The 23,491-nt window shown below is 44.2% G+C and overlaps 2 protein-coding genes across 2 annotated transcripts in view; one reads left to right on the forward strand and one right to left on the reverse strand.

The window, feature by feature from the left end:
* Nucleotides 1-4,073, forward strand: part of LOC141082342 (uncharacterized) — a 32,098-nt gene extending 28,025 nt beyond the window's left edge. The window contains exon 5 of the mRNA XM_073566289.1: nt 2,421-4,073. Coding sequence (XP_073422390.1) covers nt 2,421-3,946 — 1,526 coding nt within the window. The 3' untranslated portion in view covers nt 3,947-4,073. The remainder of the gene's footprint in view (nt 1-2,420) is intronic.
* LOC141082442 (uncharacterized) overlaps nt 1-23,491 on the reverse strand; it is a 138,390-nt gene that overhangs the window by 68,077 nt on the left and 46,822 nt on the right. The gene's annotated exons all lie outside the window — the stretch shown is intronic.

Consider the following 23,491-nt stretch of genomic DNA (forward strand, 5'->3'; position numbering starts at 1 on the left):
AAAAATTGCAAAAATGTCATTGTAGTGCCCAATATATTGTGCCCAGCTTGTGTCTCTGGAGACCTCCCCCCACCTACCCCCGGAAATTGTTAAGTCAGCTCTACTCAAATGTGTCTGTCACTAAATAAACCAAATGCTTGAATGTCAAAACAGTTCAAAAACGTGGTTCTGTGTGTAAGATTGTAAAGCCGTCATGGAGGCATAAGGCTGGCAGTGATGGGCATTGTGGGTAATAATAGCGGGGATCATGCCTCATTCCTCTCTAGGAACATACACGACATCTTCTCTGGGGGTTCTTTCTTGTTTCAGTTACTGGAATGAGTGTAATAAAATGTCGCTCAGTGAGTCTTCTGACATCTTCAGATTCTAAAGGATAGGCGGGGACAAAATTATCAAAAACAAGATTTTCAGTGACCTTTTCCTGATAATCAAGGAAAGTATCTGCATTTCCGGCTTTTTTGTATAACACAAAAGAATTACATGTGGCCACCTGAAACAAATACATGACTAACTTTTTATACCAGATATATGATTTTCTTGATACCTGGTATGGCTGTGGAACCTGATCTGCAAGGTCCACACCCCATATATTTGTTGTAGTCAATGACAGACACAGGTTTTGGAGTAGTGGATCCCTGTTGGTCTGCAGTGGCCCTTGTGGCATCTGTGTGGATCGAGCTCAGGATAAAAATATCTTTTTTATCCTTATACTTAAGGGCAAGCAGCTCTCCATTGTGTAAAGCCCCTGACTGCCCCTTTCGGAAATTTTCTTTGACCAATGATTGTGGAAACCCCTGATGGTTTTTGCGAATAGTCCCACAAGCCCCTATGTTATGTTCAACCAGACTTTTAAATAGAGGTATGCTGGTGTAGTTGTTGTCAACATACAGATTGTAGCCTTTTTGTAAAAAAAAGGCTCAAAACCATTTTTCCCGATGTCCCCAGATAAGTAGGGCCTCCTGGTGGGTTTAGTTCGCTGTCTTTCCCCTCATAAATGTGAAAAGCCGATGTGTATCCGGTTTATCTCTCGCACATTTTATAGAGCTTTATTCCGAACCTTGCCCTCTTAGAAGGAATAAATTGCTTGAGGTGCAGTCTTCCTTAGAATTTTACAAGGGACTCATCAATGGAAATGTTTTCTGTTGGGGTGTAGAGCTTTAAGAACTTTTCTGTCAAGTCTTTGATGATGTGTCTGATTTTGAATAGTCTGTCATGTTCTGGGGCATTTCTGGGCAGGCATTGACTATTGTCATTAAAATGCCAAAATCTCATGAGCCTTTCATAACGGGTCCTAGGAAGAACGGCAGAAAACATAGGGGTGGCTTGATCAGGGCAGTTGGACCAATAGGACAGAATGGTCATTTTTTTTTAACAAGTTCCATATTGAATGTAAGTCCTAAAATTTTTTTCATTTTTAGGACATTAGTTGGTGTCCATAAATTTGACCTAGCATAATAGGATCGTGGATTCTGGCTGATGAATTGGGACGCATATAAATTTGTAGGACAATATGCTCTAGAAAGCTATCTGTCAGAAACAAATTAAAAAAATTAATTGGTCCAAATTTTTCCACCTCCACGTTTATACCAGGAATGGCATTAAAATTATGGATGAATGGAGTAGCCGAATCCGAAGCCTCCCATCTGGGAAATGCTACATCAAGAGGCAAAGCCCCTTGGACACTGGTGTGCGCCAATTCACAAGCACTAGGGACAGCACTAGTACTGGGCATTGTTCCCTGAGTTGGAGACATTTCTCCAGAAGCGCTATTTGTCCTTCTTGTTGTACTGGTCCTTGTGTGTGAGGATGGACCAGAATCACTGCTCATTTCTGAGCTATCACTGTCGCTGCTACTAAAGCCCTCGAAATCCACATCATCATCTGACACTGCACTTTCTTCACTGTCAGACCATAAAAGTGCATAAGCCTCCTCTGCACCATAATACTGACCGGCCATTTTATTCGTTTTTATTTTTTTTCCCTGGAAATAGAAAACTCTGATGTGACCAAATTATTGGGGAGACAATTGAGAAAAGCCTAATTCTTCCCTAACTTTAGAATAAACCCTAACTATAGCATTAACTCTAACCTGACTTATCTGTTTTTCCATTGACAGATGATGGACCTGAGTGGGGACTTGTCTTTTGTGAGATGAGAATTGGTATTATTTTCGACTACATAACATTGATTGGTTTCTTTATATTCAATATTTGGGAGGCAGAATGAACCAACAGTTGAACACCACACACTACTGGTTCATCCAACAAGGTTTTTTATTAGACTGTGAACTGTCATTGTCTTGGGAAATAATTAAAGTTTTTTACATAGCTTGCCATTTTTATGGACAGTTTAAGTAGAAGTGTTCAAAAATATAAAACTCAAGGATATTTTATTAATAAAAATTATTTTTATCTTAGCAGATGACTGTACCAGGAGATCAGAGGGACAGCTGACATCTTCAACTTTTAAATCTGATGATCTTGAGGTCCTACAAGATACAACTGAAGTGATTGCTGTTACTCCTGATATATCATCATCCATTCACAGCAAAAATCTGTCATCTGATCCTATGAAACAGGTCCCATCTTCTGATTCATCACAGACTACTAAGGAAAATCAAAGTCACAAAAGAGGCATTAACAAACAAACTGCTCATTTAGCAAAGAAGCCATTTTCATGTTCAGAATGTGGGAAATGTTTTGCACATAAATCACTGCTTGTTACTCACCATAGAACTCACACAGGGGAGAAGCCTTTTTCATGTTCAGAATGTGGGAAATGTTTTGCACATAAATCACTGCTTGTTACTCACCATAGAATGCACACAGGGGAGAAGCCTTTTTCATGTTCAAAATGTGGGAATTGTTTTAACCAGAAAGTGAGTCTTGATGAACAGCATAGAGTTCACACAGGAGAGAAGCCTTTTTCCTGTTCCAAATGTGGGAAATGTTTTGCACGTAAAACACAGCTTGTTACTCACCATAGAACTCACAAAGGGGAGAAGCCTTTTTCATGTTCAGAATGTGGGAAATGTTTTAGCCAAAAATCAGATTTGGTTAAGCACCAGAGAACTCACACAGGGGAGAAGCCTTTTTACTGTTCAGAATGTGGGAAATGTTTTAACAATAAATCAGATTGTGTTAAGCACCAGAGAATCCACACAGGGGAGAAGCCTTTTTCATGTTTAGAATGTGGGAAATGTTTTACACAGAAATCAAATTTTGTTACCCATCAGAGAACTCACACAGGGGAGAAGCCTTTTTCATGTTCAGAATGTGGGAATTGTTTTAGGCATAAATCAGATTGTGTTAAGCACCAGAGAACTCACACAGGGGAGAAGCCTTTTTCATGTTCAAAATGTGGGAAATGTTTTAACCAGAAAGTGAGTCTTGATGAACACCATAGAGTTCACACAGGGGAGAAACCTTTTTCATGTTCAGAATGTGGGAAATGTTTTGTACGTAAATCAAATTTTGTTACTCACCATAGAACGCACACAGGGGAAAAGCCTTTTTCATGTTCAGAATGTGGGAAATGTTTTAGCCAAAAATCAGATTTGGTTAAGCACCAGAGAACTCACACAGGGGAGAAGCCTTTTTACTGTTCAGAATGTGGGAAATGTTTTAACAATAAATCAGATTGTGTTAAGCACCAGAGAATCCACACAGGAGAGAAGCCTTTTTCATGTTTAGAATGTGGGAAATGTTTTACGCAGAAATCAAATTTTGTTACCCATCAGAGAACTCACACAGGGGAGAAGCCTTTTTCATGTTCAGAATGTGGGAAATGTTTTAGGCATAAATCAGATTGTGTTAAGCACCAGAGAACTCACACAGGGGAGAAGCCTTTTTTATGTTCAGAATGTGGGAAATATTTTAACCAGAAAGTGCTTCTTGATCGCCATCAGAGCAGTCACACAGAGGAGAAGCCATTTTCATTTTCTTAATGTGGGACAAATTTTACTTGGAAATCAACTGTTAATAAACATCAGAGATGTCACATAGGTGAGAAGCCTTTTTTATGTTCATAATGTTGGAATAGTTTTAACCAAAATTAAATCTTTTTAAATGGTTTGTCTCTTGTCATTCCTCATGTTTGCTGACAGAAGGATAAAACTAAACCTTATTACTTCCAAATGTAAATCTATACCCATAATTCACCCCCTGAAGGTTAGTCGGAAAGTGACTAATAGAAAAAACATATACCCCACAGTTCAGTATATAGGGTGAGGTGACGTATACACACTCACTCTCCAAGCCTCTTATTACTATGAGTTTCATCGTCCTCACCAAAGACGACTCATTAAGAGACTATTTAATATTGGCATATACTCAAGCGAGACTAAACGATAAAAAAAAACTAAAATCATGAATCATGTTATTCTAAACAGTCAGAAATCTAGCCACATATTAGCAGATCCCAAACTTAAAAAATATACTTCGGAAGTTTATAAGCCACTCCAGTGTCAGGAATAGATAGTATGAATTTAAATTTACCAAATGGCTGCAATAAAACAATTTAAACATTTAAAGGGGTCTGAATACTTTCCATACCCACTGTATCAGTAAAAATAACTCCTCTTTATTAGGTAAAGTATAAAAGAATTGCGCCATTTTTCGATACCCGTCGCGTCTCCATTTTTCATGATCTCGGGTTGGGTGAGGGCTTATTTTTTGTGTGCCGAGATGACGTTATTAATGGAGATCATTTTGGTGCAGATACGATCTTTTGATCTTTCCTTTTTTGCATTTTAATACAACGCTGCGGCGACCAAAAAAAAAGTAATTCTGGCGTTTTGACATTTTCCTCATTACGCCATTTACCGATCGGGTTAATTCTTTTTTATAGTGATAGATCGGGCGATTCTGAATGCGGCTACAACAAATATGTGTATGTTTGATTTTTTATTGTTTTATTTTGAAAGGGGGGTGATTTGAACTTTTATATTTTTTAAAATATTTTTAAAAACTTTTTTTTTTTACTTTTGGCATTGTGAAGACATACAGCATTGTATCTTAATTAACAAGACAACTATTTTTTAGCAAACGAAGAATAATAGAATGTTATCTGCAGGGCTGTGGAGTCGGTAAGCCAAACCTGTGACTCCGACTCCGACTCCTCAATTTCCCTTACACTGACTCCGACTCCAACTCCGACTCCACGACTCCGACTCCCACACATATTGCTTATATTTAAGTGAAAAATTTATTGTAGTACAATGTGAACCTCAGACATTTAATCATTTTTATGATCCAATAATCAAGATATTTATATAGAACAGAATATATATTGGTGTACTACCCGGTTTTCATTCTTTTTGGTACAGATACGATATGGATAGACAGATATGGATAAATGGATAGATAGAGCAGATTTCTAATCTGCTTTTGCTATTGAAAACATTATCTATGAGCTCAAAAACCTTTCAGGTGATGCAGTTTTTTAAAAAGATGATCAGCTTTTGCAGCTGAAAAACGTATCCTCAAAAAACACAGGAAAAACGCTGTGTGTGAATGTAGCCTTAGATCAGGAATATAACAGCCATTTATAGGACATTTCATAACTTTCCCAAACTCCTATGAAAAAATATTCAGCACATCCTGCATTGAATTACTGTACCCAATTTATTATATATTTTAGGAGTCGGAGTCGCTCCATTTTATACCGACTCCAACTCCGACTCCACCAAAATGAGCACCGACTCCGACTCCACGACTCCGACTCCACAGCCCTGGTTATCTGTATGTTGGCTTTAAATTTAAGTGTTGATTTCTAGTTGGTCAGGAAAACAGACTTTTGTTTGTGTAAGCCGGTAATATTGACTTTTATTGTGCGCTTATCCTTGATCACTAGTGATGATTGCTGATATGCTAATTATATATTGTATTATGGAGCCAGTTTGTTGACTTCTAAAGCAGAGAGGGAAAAACTATGCAAATAGTTTAAATAATCAAGTAATGCTATAATAATCTCATCTCCATTCTTACCCTTTATGTAAATACTCAGTGAGGGACAGTTGTTAAGTCTAAAAATAGGTTACATGCCTCTGTATAAAGAGACTGAGAGAGAAACAGCCAGAGAGATTCTGCCAAGACATCCATACATCCCAAAAGGACCAGAGACAGGACAGAAGACACAACATCATCACAAGGGACACGGATCTATCATTCTATAGGAAACAACCTAGGGGTTTTCAGCCTTGGTTGGAAGAATACAGATCTGCTCCATTGACCATCACTGAACCATGGATACATTCGGAGGAGCCAGATTGTGATCTTTGGACCAACTGGCCTTGTACCTTGTACGGACTCCATGAACTGTCATCTTCCTACACTTGTTACCTCCTCTCTGTGTGCGGGCCACAGGTGGAGTAGCGACCCTGAAAGATCTGAAGTCACAGCAGCTATTATCCCGGTGGATCAATTCCGGCAGTGACAAGCATAGAGGTCTGCTGGAGACCTCTGGTTGTCATGTCAACCCATCGGTCACCCATGATCACATGATGAGGTCACCGATGGGTGGGATTTCCAGTGCTTGCTGGAAGTGTGCATTAAATGCCACTGTCAGAGGCTGTTAGGGGCCAATGGCAGCTGTTCAAAACAGCTGACATGTGCTGGAAAAGATGTGGGCTCACCGCCGGAGCCCACATCAAAGAGAGGAAGTACATTTACACCCAATGTCAGAAAGGGGTTAAAGGAGATTGTTTTTACAGAGACAGAAGTGGTAATCAATCATGTATACATACAGATAATTACAAAAATACACAGCTTCTAATGGTAAATAGTATAGAGTTACCACAAGAAAATATAATTTGTGTAAACCATGTGTAGATATAAAAATTCAGGCAAATGTCAAATGTTGTAGCGCCATCTAGTGGCCATGTGCAAAAGTGCCATCATAGAGTAACATGTATCCTAAGAGAGCGTCACTATCAAGGTGGGGATGAGATAAGTGCACCGTATTTATTGAGTGTAAGATAAATCCATACATAGATATATGTAACCGGATTGTAGATCTATCACTGGATATCAGTGTATAAGGGGAATAGATCCTGTGCACTTATAGATGAATAGCTTATATAATGATGACACGGGGGGCGTGTCTGGATGAGGAGCTGAGCGGGCGCAGGGAACGCTAGCTCCGGGCCCCAGCAGCAACTAACGGTGGGGGAAACCCGCAATTCCACTCACCACGACCTCAGACGGGGTCCGGGCACTGATGGGGCGCGTCACGAGGAGCATTGGAGCAGCGCTGGGCAGGATACCGGTCATTTTGCCGGAGCCTGGGAAAATCCAAGATGGCCGCCGCAGCACTCACCATGCGGCCAGCGGTGGTGTGTAGCGCTCTGGGGGGGTCTGATCTCCTGACACCGGGTCAGACCTCACAGGAGAGGGGCATGAGTGCAGCGGAGCAGGCAAAGGAGAGATCGGGCAGATCTTCACCCAGGAGCCCAGAGAAGCACAAAACACAAGCATATGCACCTGACACAGGGCACCCCTCCACCCCATCACTGAGGCCACACTGAAGTCCCTGCTGGGAGATATAAAGCAGGCTGTACATAGTGACATTACCTCAGCCCTCACTGCACTACAGAAAGACATTGGGCACATAGGGGACAGAACAGCCCATATTGAGGAGAAGCTGGAGGAGTCACCACAGCCCACAACCACTTATTGGACTCTGATTATGAGGCAGATGAGGAGATCACCGCCCTAAAACTAAAGCTGGCGGATTTGGAGGACCACTCCAGGTGCAACAATCTGCGCTTCAGATGGATACCAGAAAGCATTACTGCAGACGCGTTGAAGAAGTTCCTAATATTTCTTTACCACACTAGTCTCCGAGGCGGAAGAGCGAGACCTCATAATAGACCGAGCGTACAGGTTCCCCAAACCCAAAAATGCCCCCGTTCTGTGCTCAGGGATGTAATTGCCAGGCTTCATTTTTATCATTTTAAAGAAACCATTATAAAAGCTGCAGCGGGCGGACCGGAGCTCCCAGAGGTTCAAGAGCATCATGGTGTTCACCGACCTATCCGCCGTCATCCTGAACAGAAGGCGGGTGTTCTCCACAGCCACGAAGATCCTACGGGACAACAGGATCACGTACAAGTGGGGCTACCCGGTGATCGTCACCAAGAATGGGGTCACACAGGTCCTGACTTCCCCCTGAGAGGCCATGTCTCTGCTGCAGAAGTGGTCGCTGGCGACAGTGGACGAGGATACCAGCTCCCCGCTGAAGAAGATGCCGCCCATCCTGATGAAGGAGTGGACATGAACAAGAGAAAAGAATACAAGACTATTTTTCACCATGGTCTGTGGAGGCACGAGAGGAGAGGTTTTTTTGTTTCTCTTCACCCCCCCCCCCCACTATATACTGGACAGAGGAGCATATCAGCCCCCAATGCCCCCACTATATACTGGATAGCAGAGCATATCGGCCCCCAATACCCCCCACTATATACTGGACAGAGGAGCATATCAGCCCCCAATGCCCCCACTATATACTGGATAGCGGAGCATATCAGCCCCCAATACCCCCCACTATATACTGGATAGAGGAGCATATCAGCCCCCAATACCCCCCACTATATACTGGATAGAGGAGCATATCAGCCCCCAATGCCCCCACTATATACTGGATAGAGGAGAATATCAGCCCCAATACCCCCCACTATATACTGGATAGCGGAGCATATCAGCCCCCAATACCCCCACTATATACTGGATAGAGGAGTATATCAGCCCCCAATGCCCCCTCTATATACTGGATAGAGGAGAATATCAGCCCCAATACCCCCCACTATATACTGGATAGCGGAGCATATCAGCCCCCAATACCCCCCACTATATACTGGATAGAGGAGCATATCAGCCCCAATACCCCCCACTATATACTGGATAGAGGAGAATATCAGCCCCCAATACCCACCACTATATACTGGATAGCGGAGCATATCAGCCCCCAATACCCCCACTATATACTGGATAGAGGAGTATATCAGCCCCCAATGCCCCCTCTATATACTGGATAGAGGAGAATATCAGCCCCAATACCCCCCACTATATACTGGATAGCGGAGCATATCAGCCCCCAATACCCCCCACTATATACTGGACAGAGGAGCATATCAGCCCCCAATGCCCCCACTATATACTGGATAGAGGAGCATATCAGCCCCCAATGCCCCCACTATATACTGGATAGAGGAGCATATCAGCCCCCAATGCCCCCAGTATATACTGGATAGAGGAGCATATCAGCCCCCAATACCCCCCACTATATACCGGATAGAGGAACATATCAGCCCCCAATGCCCCCACTATATACTGGACAGAGGAGCAAGCATATCAGCCCCCAATGCCCCCACTATATACTGGATAGAGGAGCATATCAGCCCCCAATGCCCCCACTATATACTGGATAGAGGAGCATAGCAGACCCCAATACCCCCACTATATACTGGATAGAGGAGCATATCAGCCCCCAATACCCCCACTATATACTGGATAGAGGAGCATATCAGCCCCCAATACCCCCTCTATATACTGGATAGAGGAGCATATCAGCCCCCAATACCCCCACTATATACTGGATAGAGGAGCATATCAGCCCCCAATGCCCCCACTATATACTGGATAGAGGAGCATATCAGCCCCCAATGCCCCCACTATATACTGGATAGAGGAGCATATCAGCCCCCAATGCCCCCACTATATACTGGATAGAGGAGCATATCAGCCCCCAATGCCCCCACTATATACTGGATAGAGGAGCATATCAGCCCCCAATACCCCCACTATATACTGGATAGAGGAGAATATCAGTCCCCAATACCCCCACTATATACTGGATAGAGGAGCATATCAGCCCCCAATGCCCCCACTATATACTGGATAGAGGAGCATAGCAGACCCCAATACCCCCACTATATACTGGATAGAGGAGCATATCAGCCCCCAATACCCCCTCTATATACTGGATAGCGGAGCATATCAGCCCCCAATGCCCCCACTATATACTGGATAGAGGAGCATATCAGCCCCCAATGCCCCCACTATATACTGGATAGAGGAGCATATCAGCCCCCAATGCCCCCACTATATACTGGATAGAGGAGCATATCAGCCCCCAATACCCCCACTATATACTGGATAGAGGAGCATAGCAGCCCCCAATGCCCCCACTATATACTGGATAGAGGAGCATATCAGCCCCCAATACCCCCACTATATACTGGATAGAGGAGCATATCAGCCCCCAATGCCCCCACTATATACTGGATAGAGGAGCATATCAGCCCCCAATACCCCCACTATATACTGGATAGAGGAGCATATCAGCCCCCAATGCCCCCACTATATACTGGATAGAGGAGCATATCAGCCCCCAATGCCCCCACTATATACTGGATAGAGGAGCATATCAGCCCCCAATACCCCCACTATATACTGGATAGAGGAGCATATCAGCCCCCAATGCCCCCACTATATACTGGATAGAGGAACATATCAGCCCCCAATACCCCCACTATATACTGGATAGAGGAGCATATCAGCCCCCAATGCCCCCACTATATACTGGATAGAGGAGCATATCAGCCCCCAATGCCCCCACTATATACTGGATAGAGGAGCATATCAGCCCCCAATACCCCCACTATATACTGGATAGAGGAGCATATCCAGGAGGTTCACTTAGAACCAAACTCTATTTTTGAAACTGTTACAGTTTCTTCACAAAATTAAAAAAATATGTTTGTTATTCCCCCATTTTTCCTAATTGTCTAGTGGTGACACATAGATTGTATCTGTAATCTGTACATGGTTCTTCACATTTCCAGCATTAATGTAAAGGAATGAATAGTCCATTGAGAAGATCCCTTCTATGGAAAGAGGCCCAATCCGTAAAAGCAGATGTATTGTGCGTTCAGGACACCCACCTATATAGCACTGACGCCCCAAGACTGCAGAATAGAAATTTCCCAAATGTCTTTCATTCCCATGCAATTGACTAAAAAGAGGAGTAGTAATCGCGATAAAGAACACCGTCACCTTCCTGCTAATCACCAGCGTAGTGGACGACGAGGGCAGATACGTCATCCTAGTCTGCACCATAAATAACAAGACCTACACAATTGTCTCTATTTACGCCCCTAACTCCAAGCAGATTTCATTTCTTAAAGACACCCTGGCGGTAGTAGCAAAGGTTAAAAAAAGCGCCTTGTTAGTCTGCGGGGACTTTACCATCACCCCTGTCCTAACATTGATAAATCGGAGCCCCCTCAAAAGAAAGAAAATACCCAATCACTCTCTCAGACCCTCCTAGCTGAAGAACGCTATGATGTCTCGTGGGTTCTACACGCCTCCGAGCGGGATTACACCATCTACTCACACTCCCATAGAGGCGACTCCAGAATTGACCTAATGGTGACAGATAAATGGTTATTACAGGACGTCCAAAAGGCCACGATAGGGAACATAACCTGGTCGGACCATGCCCCGGTCTCCGGTCAAATTACAGAGGGACACAACTATCCGACATATTCCCCATGGAGAGTAAATAACTACAGAATCACATCCCATAAAATTAGGCCCCAATTTCAGGAAGCATTATCAGAATAGTTCACAATTAATAACACACCTGATGTGTCCGTATCTACAGTATGGTGCGCCCACAAGGCCGACATCCGGGGTAAAATAGCGTCCCAGAATAAAAAAGCAACACTACGCCAAATAGAGGAAATTAATCAAAACATAGCGCACTAGAAGAGGCACACAAACGTAGCCCCACAAACAATCCTCCAAACATTACAGAAACTAAGGTATGAACTATACCAACTGCTCCAACCCAAATACGAGCACAATCTACGGAAAAGTAAAGCCAAATATTACTGGCAGGGAAACAAACGGGCAAAATTTTAGCCAACAAAATCACAGCCAAAATGACCAAAGATTGTCCCACGTACAGGGCGACCAAAAAAATATATAACCCTAAATTGCTAAAATCTTCTCAGAATACTATTCCTCCCTCTGTAATCTGCAGGAAAATACCGCAATACCACAACCCACCCCCCAACTAATAAATGAGTTCTTAAAGAGCGTAAAACTTACTAAAATACCGGAAGACTAATTACACATGTTGAATCAACCAATATTCCAAACAGAAATACAGCAAACAATTAGAGGAATGAAAAATAATAAGTCCCCTGGCCCCGACGGTCTAACGAGCAAGTACTTCAAAATATTCCAAGATATGACATCAATTTTCCAAAATTTTATCCTTATTTAACTCCCCAAAAAAGATCAATTGATGGCGCATCGTATCCATTGACTGACACCTGAGTATAAGGTTTGCATGGAGGTAGTGAACATATTGTGGCATAGGGCAGCACGGTGGCTCAGTGGTTAGCTGGGGTCCTGGGTTCGAATCCCACCAAGGACAACATCTGCAAGGAGTTTGTATGTTCTCCCCGTGTTTGCGTGGGTTTCCTCCGGGTACTCCGGTTTCCTCCCACACTCTAAAGACATACTGATAGGGAATTTAGATTGTGAGCCTCATCGGGGACAGTGATGAAAATGTGTGCATACTGTAAAGTGCTGCGGAATATGTTAGCGCTATATAAAAATAAAGATTATTTATTAAAGATTATATTGTAAGAACATCGGGCTGAGATTTTCCCTATCCAGGACTCTGTATAGAAGAGGCCATGACACTTTGTCAAAGGCCTTTTTGGCATCGAGACTCATCAGCATTGCAGGTGGCCTCAATCCATCTTGAGCCAGGACCGTGGCTGCGACCGCCATGCGAATATTTGCCACACTGCTCTGTCCCTGGCTAAATCCTGTTTGAGCCTCACATAGGAGGCCAGGTAGCAGCATCTGCAGTCAGTTCACCAGGATCCTCACCAAGAGTTTATAGTCGTGGTTGAGGAGTGAGAGTTGGCGATAAGATTGTGGCAATAGTGCGTCTCCTGAAGAAAAATCACATCTGGTCAGAATCATTTTATATGTATTAGAACTGCATTTAAGGGTGGTGTTAAGGCCCGCCACGTTCCATGGCAAGAATCATAAGTGTGGTGAGGTGTAAATGGTGTCAGAATCTGATGTGTGGGGTATACTTATCCTGGGTCCTAGGGTGAGGTCAGCACGGTGTGTAGTAGTACGGTGTGTCCATCCCTTTCGGTCCCAGGAAGCCGCAGGCATGAACAGGTATTAAAGGAGGTAACAGAGAACAATAAAAAAATAAACATAGTTAACTTTACAAATCGGTGGTGGGAGCTCGCCGGGAATATACCAGGAGAGCCGTGCCACCACCAAAGAGAACACTCTACAACAGAAACAACAGTCCTCCTAGAGTGAGAAATAACATATAGAGCAGGTTTCATACATCATCCCACTGTGACGTCTCCATGGCGTTGGAATCTACTGTATGCCATTGTAGGGAGATGGGCCGGGCCAGTAACATTCCTAATAATACATCCGGTACTACCCCCCCATGGCCAGCTAGGGTTGGTAAATGTTACAATGATATTTCCCAGTGAATGCATTTGTATTGGTTGAAAGCAATGTTAAAGTTGAAAAACGCATCAAAAACGCTGCGTCTGAACATAGCCCAAGTGGCGGAGGAAGATTTTGGTCTGGGGTTAATTATTTTGCCTTATATAAAAGTCATTAACCTGGAAAGGATGCACCTTAACATTTCCCAGCAAAATCCACTTTGAATTCGTTTTTGTATGTTTTTTGTTGCACCGGTAAAAATGGCAAGAAACTCTGACAACATTGTTTACAACTGTGACCTAGGAGTGACAAATGCTTCCAGGGGTCTTCCCCATGATGTTCCCGTGTCATTTGAGCAGTGTTTCTATCATTTTCAGATGTTTTTAGACCTTAAAAGGACCCCCGGGGGATCGCGGTAAAAATGCTCGGGTCTCCTATAGACTTACATTGGGCTCATTGTTCTGTCCGAGTACCCGAGTATTCCAATTTGCTCGACCCGAGCAATGAGCACCCGAGCATTTTAGTGCTCGCCCATCACTAGCCATAACCAATGTGGACATGTCCAGTTCAATACTGTTGCAATGCTTACCCATAGTAAGGGAGGATAAGATGAACCTACCACGCTCCCCCGACGCACGTTTAGCGTATCAGCTTTCTCAAGAGGAATTGCCATTGGAGTCCTGTCCCATTAGCTATTTAATCTCATCTGCCAATTACAGTGGAGCATGGTTACTGTTGCCCACGTCATTATGATTTGCTTCTACCCACCAACATCATAGCGGCATGCATGTCGGGTAAATCAAACCCAGTGACACCATAGACACGCATGAATCACATAACAGATGACCTGACAGTGCAGAAAGGAACAGGAGCGCAGCGTGCATGCGCACATTGGCGGCCATATTTAAGAATTCAGCTGGAAACAGCCATGTATAAGGACATTGTTCTGGCATAAAAGGCATGGAATCGCATTGTAAGAAAAAAACAGACTTGAAGGAATGGGGAGGGAACAGAATGAAAGCTGTTACCAGGCGCCAATCAAAAGGATTATATGTAAATAAAATTGTACAAAGTGCTGAGTGCCAGAGTCAGTGAATAAAAGTTATTAATGTGCACATACATTATGGTAACGACTTGTGGAAATATTAGCAAATAATATGTAAATGAACGAATACTGACACTGTGTGAAAGGGTGTCAGGACAAAGGGAGAAATAATGAGCAGAAAAAAATAAAATATGTGAAAAAACGAAAATGAATAAAAAATAAGAATAAAGTAAAAAGTGAAAAGTACAAGTGAGTGTAAGAAGATGAGATACAGTAGGTCTGTCAGTTACTGAGCTCAATTCCCTCAATATCCATGGGTGAATGCCATCTGGGCCGGGGGATTTGCCACTGTTCAGTTTGCTCAGACGCTGGCGACCTTCTCTTGTGTTACACTAGCTACAGTAGTGTCCAATATAACAGCAGTCCAGTATGACTAACCCGATTAATCCCTGGTTTTTGGCATAAACTATATTATCACATGTCACACAATTTACCAGTTGTTGCAGTAGATTCTAAGAAAACCACCAGACTCCGCATTCATCATCTGCGGGTTTTTGAGTCTGTGTATTAGAATGATTGAAAGGCGGTGATCACAATAATAGCGGTGTGGAGATCAATCAGTGAGGGCAATCATTCTGTGAAGAGACAGGTGGGAATCTGGTGGCCCTTATCTAAGGGTGAGGCCAGGACACGTTGTACATGCATTTCTCCTTGAAAGCCTGAGAAATATGGGTCGTTCGAGACATTGTTCAGAAGAACAGAGTACTTTGATTAAAAAGTTGATTGGAGATGGTAAAACTTATAAAGAAGAGCCAGGCAATGATTGGCTGTTCAGCTAAAATGATCTCCAATGCTTTACCATGGAAAGCCAAACCAGAGAGACATGGAAGAAAACAGAAGATGACCATTCAAGTGGAATGATCAGCTCCAGTGTAAGAAGACTGCAGATACTTGAGGATGTCGCTACAGATCAGAGACAGACCAAGAGTTACAGCGTTTATTTACAGGCAACCGAATCTCCACTCAGGGAGAAACAGTGGGGGTTAAAAGTAACAGAGTAAATGATGAAATGGTAATTAGGATAGGGGAGACAATAAAACAGTAAAGCAGGGCTGTAATGGTTAAACCGGGGATTCTTGTAACTTATCAGTCCGGGGAAAATCTTGATTGAAGGGTCTTTTTCTCCCACATTGGCACCATCAGCAGCGGCGCTTGAAGTCTCTGTAGTCCTTCCTCTGGGAAAAAACTGGGTCCTCAGGGGTTAAAGTAGGAAGCAGGGAGACGATGAGAATCTGAGTCTCCCCTGCTTTAAGTCTCTATATGTTATGCCAGCAGTCTCTCCGCAGGAACGATGCTGCGCACACTGTTAAGTCTCTCTGCCACACTCAGGGGCTCTGGCCTGTCACCGCGGGCACCAGGGCTGCGCACTCGGGTAACTGTCTGCACTGTCAGGGGAAAGCCTTTTCTGGTCTCGGAGGCTAACGAGGCCACATACTCAGAAGCAGCGCATTCTATATCTCGCCCCTCAGTCCCAGTCCTCTGAAGGGGAGTCCTCTCTCTCCTGGTGCACGGTGCTGCAGCCTGCTCTCTATGTGACGCTCGCTGCTCTGCTCTGGCACGCTGCTCTGACACTGGTGCACTCTGCTTTCGTGCCCTCAGCCTGCTTAGTTTCCGGTCCACCGCTCCTTCTCTTCCTCCACTGCCCCTTACGGTCACATGGTGCAGTCGGTCCATGTCAGCAAGTCTTCCCCCTTGCAACCCTGCTGCCCGGCTATGTGGTTCCGGACATGGAGCAGGAGAGATAACCTCCTTCTGGCTCTTCTTCACCCCCTTACACCAGGATGATCACAGACAGTCTCACATTACCTGTGAGGACTGTGACACAAGACGCCTGTGTGAAGCTAATCTCTTAGGCCAGGGTCATACTGCGTTTATGCAGTCCATTAGTATAACGCGGTGTAACGCAGTCCGTTAACATTGCCATTCAGCCCCATTGTCGGGCGCATCGTGACACATGCCGTAAAGAAGAGGAGGTTAGGTTGCGCTGTACGTCACAGACACGTAGTGAGGCAGCCACGATGAGCGATGCATCCTCAGCCACAACTGTGCCTCTGACCAGCAGCGTTCGTGGGTCTGCAGTTCACAGAGGTGACAAGGGCTACCTAGCCTGGATTACGGCGTTTAGCTCTTTGCAGAGGTGGTGCAGAGTTTAAAATCTAATGTTTTGTTGCTAATATTGTGCTCCTACACTATCTGAGCAACATGACTGTGAAAAAGCAAAACCTTGGTGGAAGGGGAATTAGACTTGGTGTTCACGGTGTACGTGGGGTAGGTGGTAATGTTTGTGAAAGCACAAGTGAAGCAACGTTACATCCTATGCAAAGACAACTGACAACTTATGTTACTGGACAGGCTACACCACTACCTTTCCTTGGCAGATGCCCCGCAGTATGCCTTATCAATGATACCCAGAAAGAGCATGTACTCGAGTGGACAGCAAGTGTAGATTCAAGTGGCCTCTCCTCCTCTTCCTCCCCCTGCTAAATCACACCCAGTACAGTGCACACATGTGGCACCAAAATTCCCCTTGCTTCCCCCCGCATCCCAACTATCCAACTGATCAACTGACTGTACGGAACCACAGATGGGTGAGTCTGAAGAGCTGTTCACACATTCTATGCCATTTTCATCATAAGTGTACTCAAAAGCTTCGCAGAGTCAAGAGGAGGAAATCTGCACCGATGCCCAAAATTTTTTTAGCTAGATCCGGGGCAGGACAAAGTAGGGTCCGAACCGCATCCTGACCCTCATCAGCAGACGCTAACCCCGGGGGGGATGGTCATGATGAGAGTCAGATATCTGAGGCTCATGTGGACTGTACTGTGCTGTCAGGGCAGGAAGAGGAGGAGAGTGACTCCAATGGCGAGGAATGTGACAACACAGAGGATGATGATGATGAGGTGTTAGATCCCAGTTGGCGTGAACATAGAGACACACAGGTGAGTAGGTCATCTGAGGTGGAAGAAGAGGAGGTTAGTTTGCGCTGTATGTCGCAGACACATAGTGAGGCAGCCACGACGAGCGATGCATCCTCAGCCACAACTGTGCCTCTGACCTGTAGTGTCCGCGGGTCTGCAGTTCACAGAGGTGGCAAGGGCTACCTAGCCTGGGCCTTTTTTGACACTGCAAATTATGAGCCAACTCACGTAATCAGCCAACTTTGCAAAAAAAAATTGAGCCGAAATAAAAAGTGCAATTATTTGTCTACTAAATGTATGAACTTTCACATGAACAATCAACACAAGGGCTCTCAAAGTGAACCTGGAAATTATAGGCCAGTAAGTCAAACCTCTATTGTTGGTAAAATATTTGAAGGGTTTCTGAGGGATGTTATTCTGGATTATCTCAATGAGAATAACTGTTTAACTCCATATCAGCATGGGTTTATGAGGAATCGCTCCTGTCAAACCAATCTAATCAGTTTTTATGAAGAGGTAAGCTATAGGCTGGACGTGGTATATCTTGATTTTCCAAAGCGTTTGGTACCGTGCCACACAAGAGGTTGGTACACAAAATGAGAATGCTGGGTCTGGGGGAAAATGTGTGTAAATGGGTAAGTAACTGGCTTAGTGATAGAAAGCAGAGGGTGGTTATAAATGGTATATTCTCTAACTGGGTCGCTGTGACCAGTGCGGTACCGCAGGGGTCGGTGTGGGACCTATTCTCTTCAACATATTTATTAACGATCTGGCAGGTTTACATAGTAAAATATCGATATTTGCAGATGATGCACAACTATGTAAAGCAGTCAATACAAGAGAAGATAGTATTCTGCTACAGATAATAATAATAAATAAATTTTATTTCTATAGCGCCGACATATTCCGCAGCACTACATTTCAGAGGGGATTTGTACAGACAATAGACATTACAGCATAACAATAATCACATAGATCATAACAGATACCAAGAGGAAAGAGGGCCCTGCTCGCAAGCTTACAGTCTATGAGGAAAGAGGTAGACACGAAAGGTGGATAGGTTGGAAATCTGGGCTGAAAGGTGGCAGATGCGGTTTAACAATGATAAATGTAAGGATATACACATGGGAAGGAGCCGTTTCACAATTACACACTAAACGGGAAAACACTGGGTAAATCTGACATGGAGAAGGACTTGGGGATCCTAGTTAATGATATACTTACCTGGAGCAGCCAGTGCCAAGCAGCAGCTTCTAAGGCAAACAGGATTATGGGGTGCATTAAAAGAGGTCTGAATACACATGATGAGAGCATTATACTGCCTCTGTACAAATCTCTGGTTACACCGCACATGGAGTACTGTGTACAGTTTTTGGCACCGGTGCACAGGAAGGATATAATGGAACTAAAAAAAGGAGGACAAAAAAATTAGTAAAGGGGATAGGGGAACTACAATACCCAGATAGATTAGCAAAATTAGGATTATTTAGTCTAGAAAAAAAACAACTGAGGGGCGATCTAATAACCATGTATAAGTGTATAAGGGGACAATACAATCACTCTGAGGATCTGTTTATTCCAAGGAAGGTGACAGTCACATGGGGGCATTCTCTGCATCTGGAGGACAGAAGGTTTTTCCACCAACATAGAAAATGATTCTTTACTGTTAGGGCAGTGAGAATCTGGAATTCCTTGCATGAGGAGGTGATGATGGCGAACTCAGTCGAGGGGTTCAAGAGAGGCCTGGATGTCTTCCTGGAGCACAACAATATTGTATCTTACAGTTATTAAGTTCTTTAGAAGGACGTAGATCTGGGGATTTATTCTGTTGGAATATAGACTGAACTGGATGGACACATGGCTTTTTTTTTAACTATGTTAACATGCTTTACTGTGGGAATTGCACTGCGCAAACATGCGGACCAGCGGACATTAACAACCATCAGCCGCCCCATTAATCACATCTGCGGCTTCCTCCTCCTCTGTTACCGTGACAACTAGAGAGACGCAGGTCTTAAACCACAAAACCTCAGATTCGTTACCTGCTCCAGTCACGCAGACTGAGATGCCGCCTTCAGCTGTAACCGGACAAGCCTGCTTTTTTTTGACTGATCTCAGAGAAAGATCACACCACAAGTTTCTCAATCCACAGTAACATCTCCGCCTGCAACTCTGTTACGGTCCAGCAGTTTGTCCGGTTCACCGTACTCCACCCTTTCTCAGCACTGCAGCCAGCCCATGGTTCCGGTGATGTAAAAGATAGCTTTGTGATGTGTAGGAGGAAACAAAGAAGTTGAACTCCACCATCTCCAATTTGTTGGCCACGGAAATCCTGCCTTTCTGCCTGATAGATACAGACAGTTTCCGAAAGCTGAGAGCCGTTGCAGTCCCCCAGTACCAATTACCCAGTTGCCATTACTTTTCTAAGAAAGCTGTGCCTGTGCTACATCAGCACGTCGCAGACATCACCCGTTCCTTGACAAAATTGCTGTCTGCCAGAATGCATTTCACCACAGACACTTGGACGAGTAAGTATGGCCAAGGGGGTTACATCTCGCTGACTGGGCACTGGGTGACTGGTGGCTGTGGGGACAGGTGCTGCTCCACAAGTCTTGGAATTCCCAAGGCTTGCAGGACAAACCTCTATATTTAACACTTCCTCCACTGCTTCTGCCTCCTCTATCGCCTCTAGGGCCTCCACCTGTGCCCTCAACCTCTGCCTTAACAAGACACGCGTTCCAAGTGTGTAGCAGACCCCAACCACCTCCGTACTGCACAACCAGGGCTCTCTGCAATCAGGTAGTCTTAAAATTGATGTCTTGGAGATCGCGGTCATACAGCTGAAGAGTTGCGGACAGTTCTCCAGGCTCAATTTGATCAATGGCTGTCTCCGCTGAACCTGCATGCAGGGAAGGTGATAACAGTGCAAACCTGGTGGCTTCCCTATGGCAAGGCAAGCCCACACACGTGCCTTGCATGGCTCATGTCCTCAACCTGGTGGTACAGTGTTTTCTCAGCCACTATCTTGGCCTGGGTGAGCTTCTCCAGAAAGCACGCAAGTTGTGTGCTCATTTCCACCGTTCGCACCCCTCTCCTCATCGACTTGCATTGATTAACAGTGGAATTCCACTCTGCACATGTTGCAGCGACTGTGGCAGCAGCAACAAGCTCTGACACATGATATCATGTCATATAGCCTGGGCCAATGCAATATAGACATGGCGCATGTCACATTTACAGAGTGCGCACAGATTAAGGACCTCTGCACCCTTCTGCACAGTTTCAAAATGGCTACTGAGATGGTTATCACTGATGCCGCCATCATCAGCATCACTATTCAGGTCATATATATGCTGAAGCAGACTTTGAATAGCCTGCGGGAAGAGATGGTGATCCCAGAAGAATAGGAGGAAGCAGAGGAGGATGCAGAAGGGATAATATTGTCTCTAAGTTCAAGACTGTCGCCACACAGGTGGGTGCCAAGGGAAGGTGGATTACTGTGATTGAGGGGGGCTGGTGATAACATACAAACTGTTATTGAAGGTGCAAGATCCAAGGAACAAATGGAGGAGAAAGAGGTGATGGGCGAGTAACTGTCAGATGAAGAGGATAATCCTCCCCTCTCTGTTATTCGTGGTTGGTGGGATGGGATGGAAGAAACGAGCCTCATTGTTACCCAGCCACCAACACAGCATGGGCTTGGACCTCATGGTAGATCCCTACATATGAGTGCCTTCTTGCTGCACTATCTGCAACATAATTCCCGTATAGTTATGATTAGGAATAATGCTGACTACTGGGTTGCCACTTTATTAGACGTTATAAAAGCAAATTTTGCCAGATGATTCCCACCCTAGAAAGGGAACAGCGAATGCTGGAGTATTGAAACACGCTTTTACACAACCTTAAGAGAGCTTTTCCCCAAGACAGCAGTGAATCACACCATTCACATCGCAGCTGTAGACTTCCAACCTCCGGACCGTCAATTCTTCAACGCCAAAACATTAGCAGCAGCAGCAGTGAAAGTAGAAGAAGCAATTTCTGTGAGTCCTTTGACACTTCTTTAGGCCAACGCATGACGTGGGTTACTTGCATACGTATTTTGGCCAAAATATTAACTAATACCTCTCATATTTTTTATGTGTTTTTTTGCACTTTATTTTTCAGGGTGCAGTTGGGTCCATTCAGTCTTGTAAACTGTGGTGTCTGTTCACATTGGATGCATTTGGATAGCACTAGACAGCCCGCCTGATCTAATAGTATGGGTGTAACTAATAGGCTGTTAGCCTGGATGCTGTGCATTCCCATTGTGTGAACAGCGCCGCATACAAGTCTTCATTGTGCATTAATATACCAAGCAACCGCCCCCTCCATACATTGGTAGGTTGTGAGTGGTTGTGTCATCGGTATTCTTGCACCTGTGTTGCCGCCATCTTAACTATATGGGCCCACTCACCCTGACAGTGCATTTGTTTGGAGGTCTGGGCAGGTCGGCATCTCTGCTTTTTGCTGTTTTTGAACATTTGACATTTACCTGAATTTTTATATCTACACATGATTTACACAAATTTTATTTTCTAGTCTTAACTCTATACTATTTAACATTAGAAGCTGTGTATTTTTGTAATTATTTGTATGTATACATGATTGATTACCACTTCCGTCTCTGTAAAAACAATCCCCTTTAACCCCTTTCTGACATCGGGTGTAAATGTACACTGATGTCGGACTCCCTCCTTTTGATGTGGGCTCTGGCACTGAGCCTACATCTTTTCTCGCACATGATGGGCCAGAAATCCCGCACATTGGTGACCCTATCACGTGATCGCGGGTCACTGATAGGTTGACATGACAACCAGAGGTCTCCAGCAGACCTCTATGGTTGTCACTGCCGTATCCTATGAGCGCTGCCCAGTGGTTGGCGCTCATAGCAAGTGAGCAACTCTGCTACATGCAGGTGATCTGATCATTGCTTGTATGTGGCAGAGCCTATCGGGTTATAGCAGCTTCTAGCCTCCCATTGAGACTATTGAAGCATGCCTGTGGAAACATGGGGTGGTCAGCGGGCGCCCCAGTCAGCTGGCTGAAACGACATGGATCAGGGATCGTCCCACCGAACGCAGGCTCTCCCTTTAACATGGGCATAACGCTGCTCAGACAACACACACTGAGGGTAAAACAGTGTGGCAATGCTTTATTGTACCACAAAACAGGCAGATAACACATAGAACAGTCCCAGCAAAATACCCAACAGAGTGCACATTACAGAGTCTCACCCTTCCGCTGATTCGCTCCCAGGATCGCTACCCCACCTGTGGCACGCACAGAGAGGAGGTAACGACAAGCGTAGGAAGATGACAATCCATTCAGTCCATACAAGGTAAAAGGCCAGTTGATCCGAGGATCACAACCTGGCTTCTCCAAATGTATCCATGGTTCAGCGATGGTCAGTGGAAGAGATCTGTGTTCTTCCAACCGAGGCTGAAAACCCCTAGGTTGTTTCCTGTAGAATGATAGATCCGTGTCCCTCGTGATGTAAAAACTATATGAAGTATATAGTTTGAAGTTTGGGATCTGCCAATATGTGGCTAGCTTTCTGACGGTTTCGGATAATATGATAAATGATTTTAGTTTTATTTTGTCTAGTCTCGCTTGAATATAGATCACTATTAAATAGTCTCCTGATGAGTCGCCTTTGATGAGGACAATGAAACCCGTAGAAATAAGAGGCTTGGAGAGTGAGTGAGTATACGTCACCTCACCCTATATACTGAAATGTGGGCTTTATGTTTTTTCTATTAGTCACCTTCTGACTAACCTTCAGGCAGTGAATTATGGGTATAGTTTTACATTTGGAATTAATAAAGATTAGTTCTATCCTTTTGTCAGCAAACATGAGGAATGACAAGAGACAACCCATTTAAAAAGATTCAATTTTGGTTAAAACTTTTCCAACATTAAGAAAATTA

The sequence above is a fragment of the Dendrobates tinctorius genome, unplaced genomic scaffold (assembly GCF_039654945.1).
Source record: "Dendrobates tinctorius isolate UK_male_01 unplaced genomic scaffold, ASM3965494v1 ptg000017l, whole genome shotgun sequence".
In the NCBI taxonomy this organism is placed as follows: domain Eukaryota; kingdom Metazoa; phylum Chordata; class Amphibia; order Anura; family Dendrobatidae; genus Dendrobates; species Dendrobates tinctorius.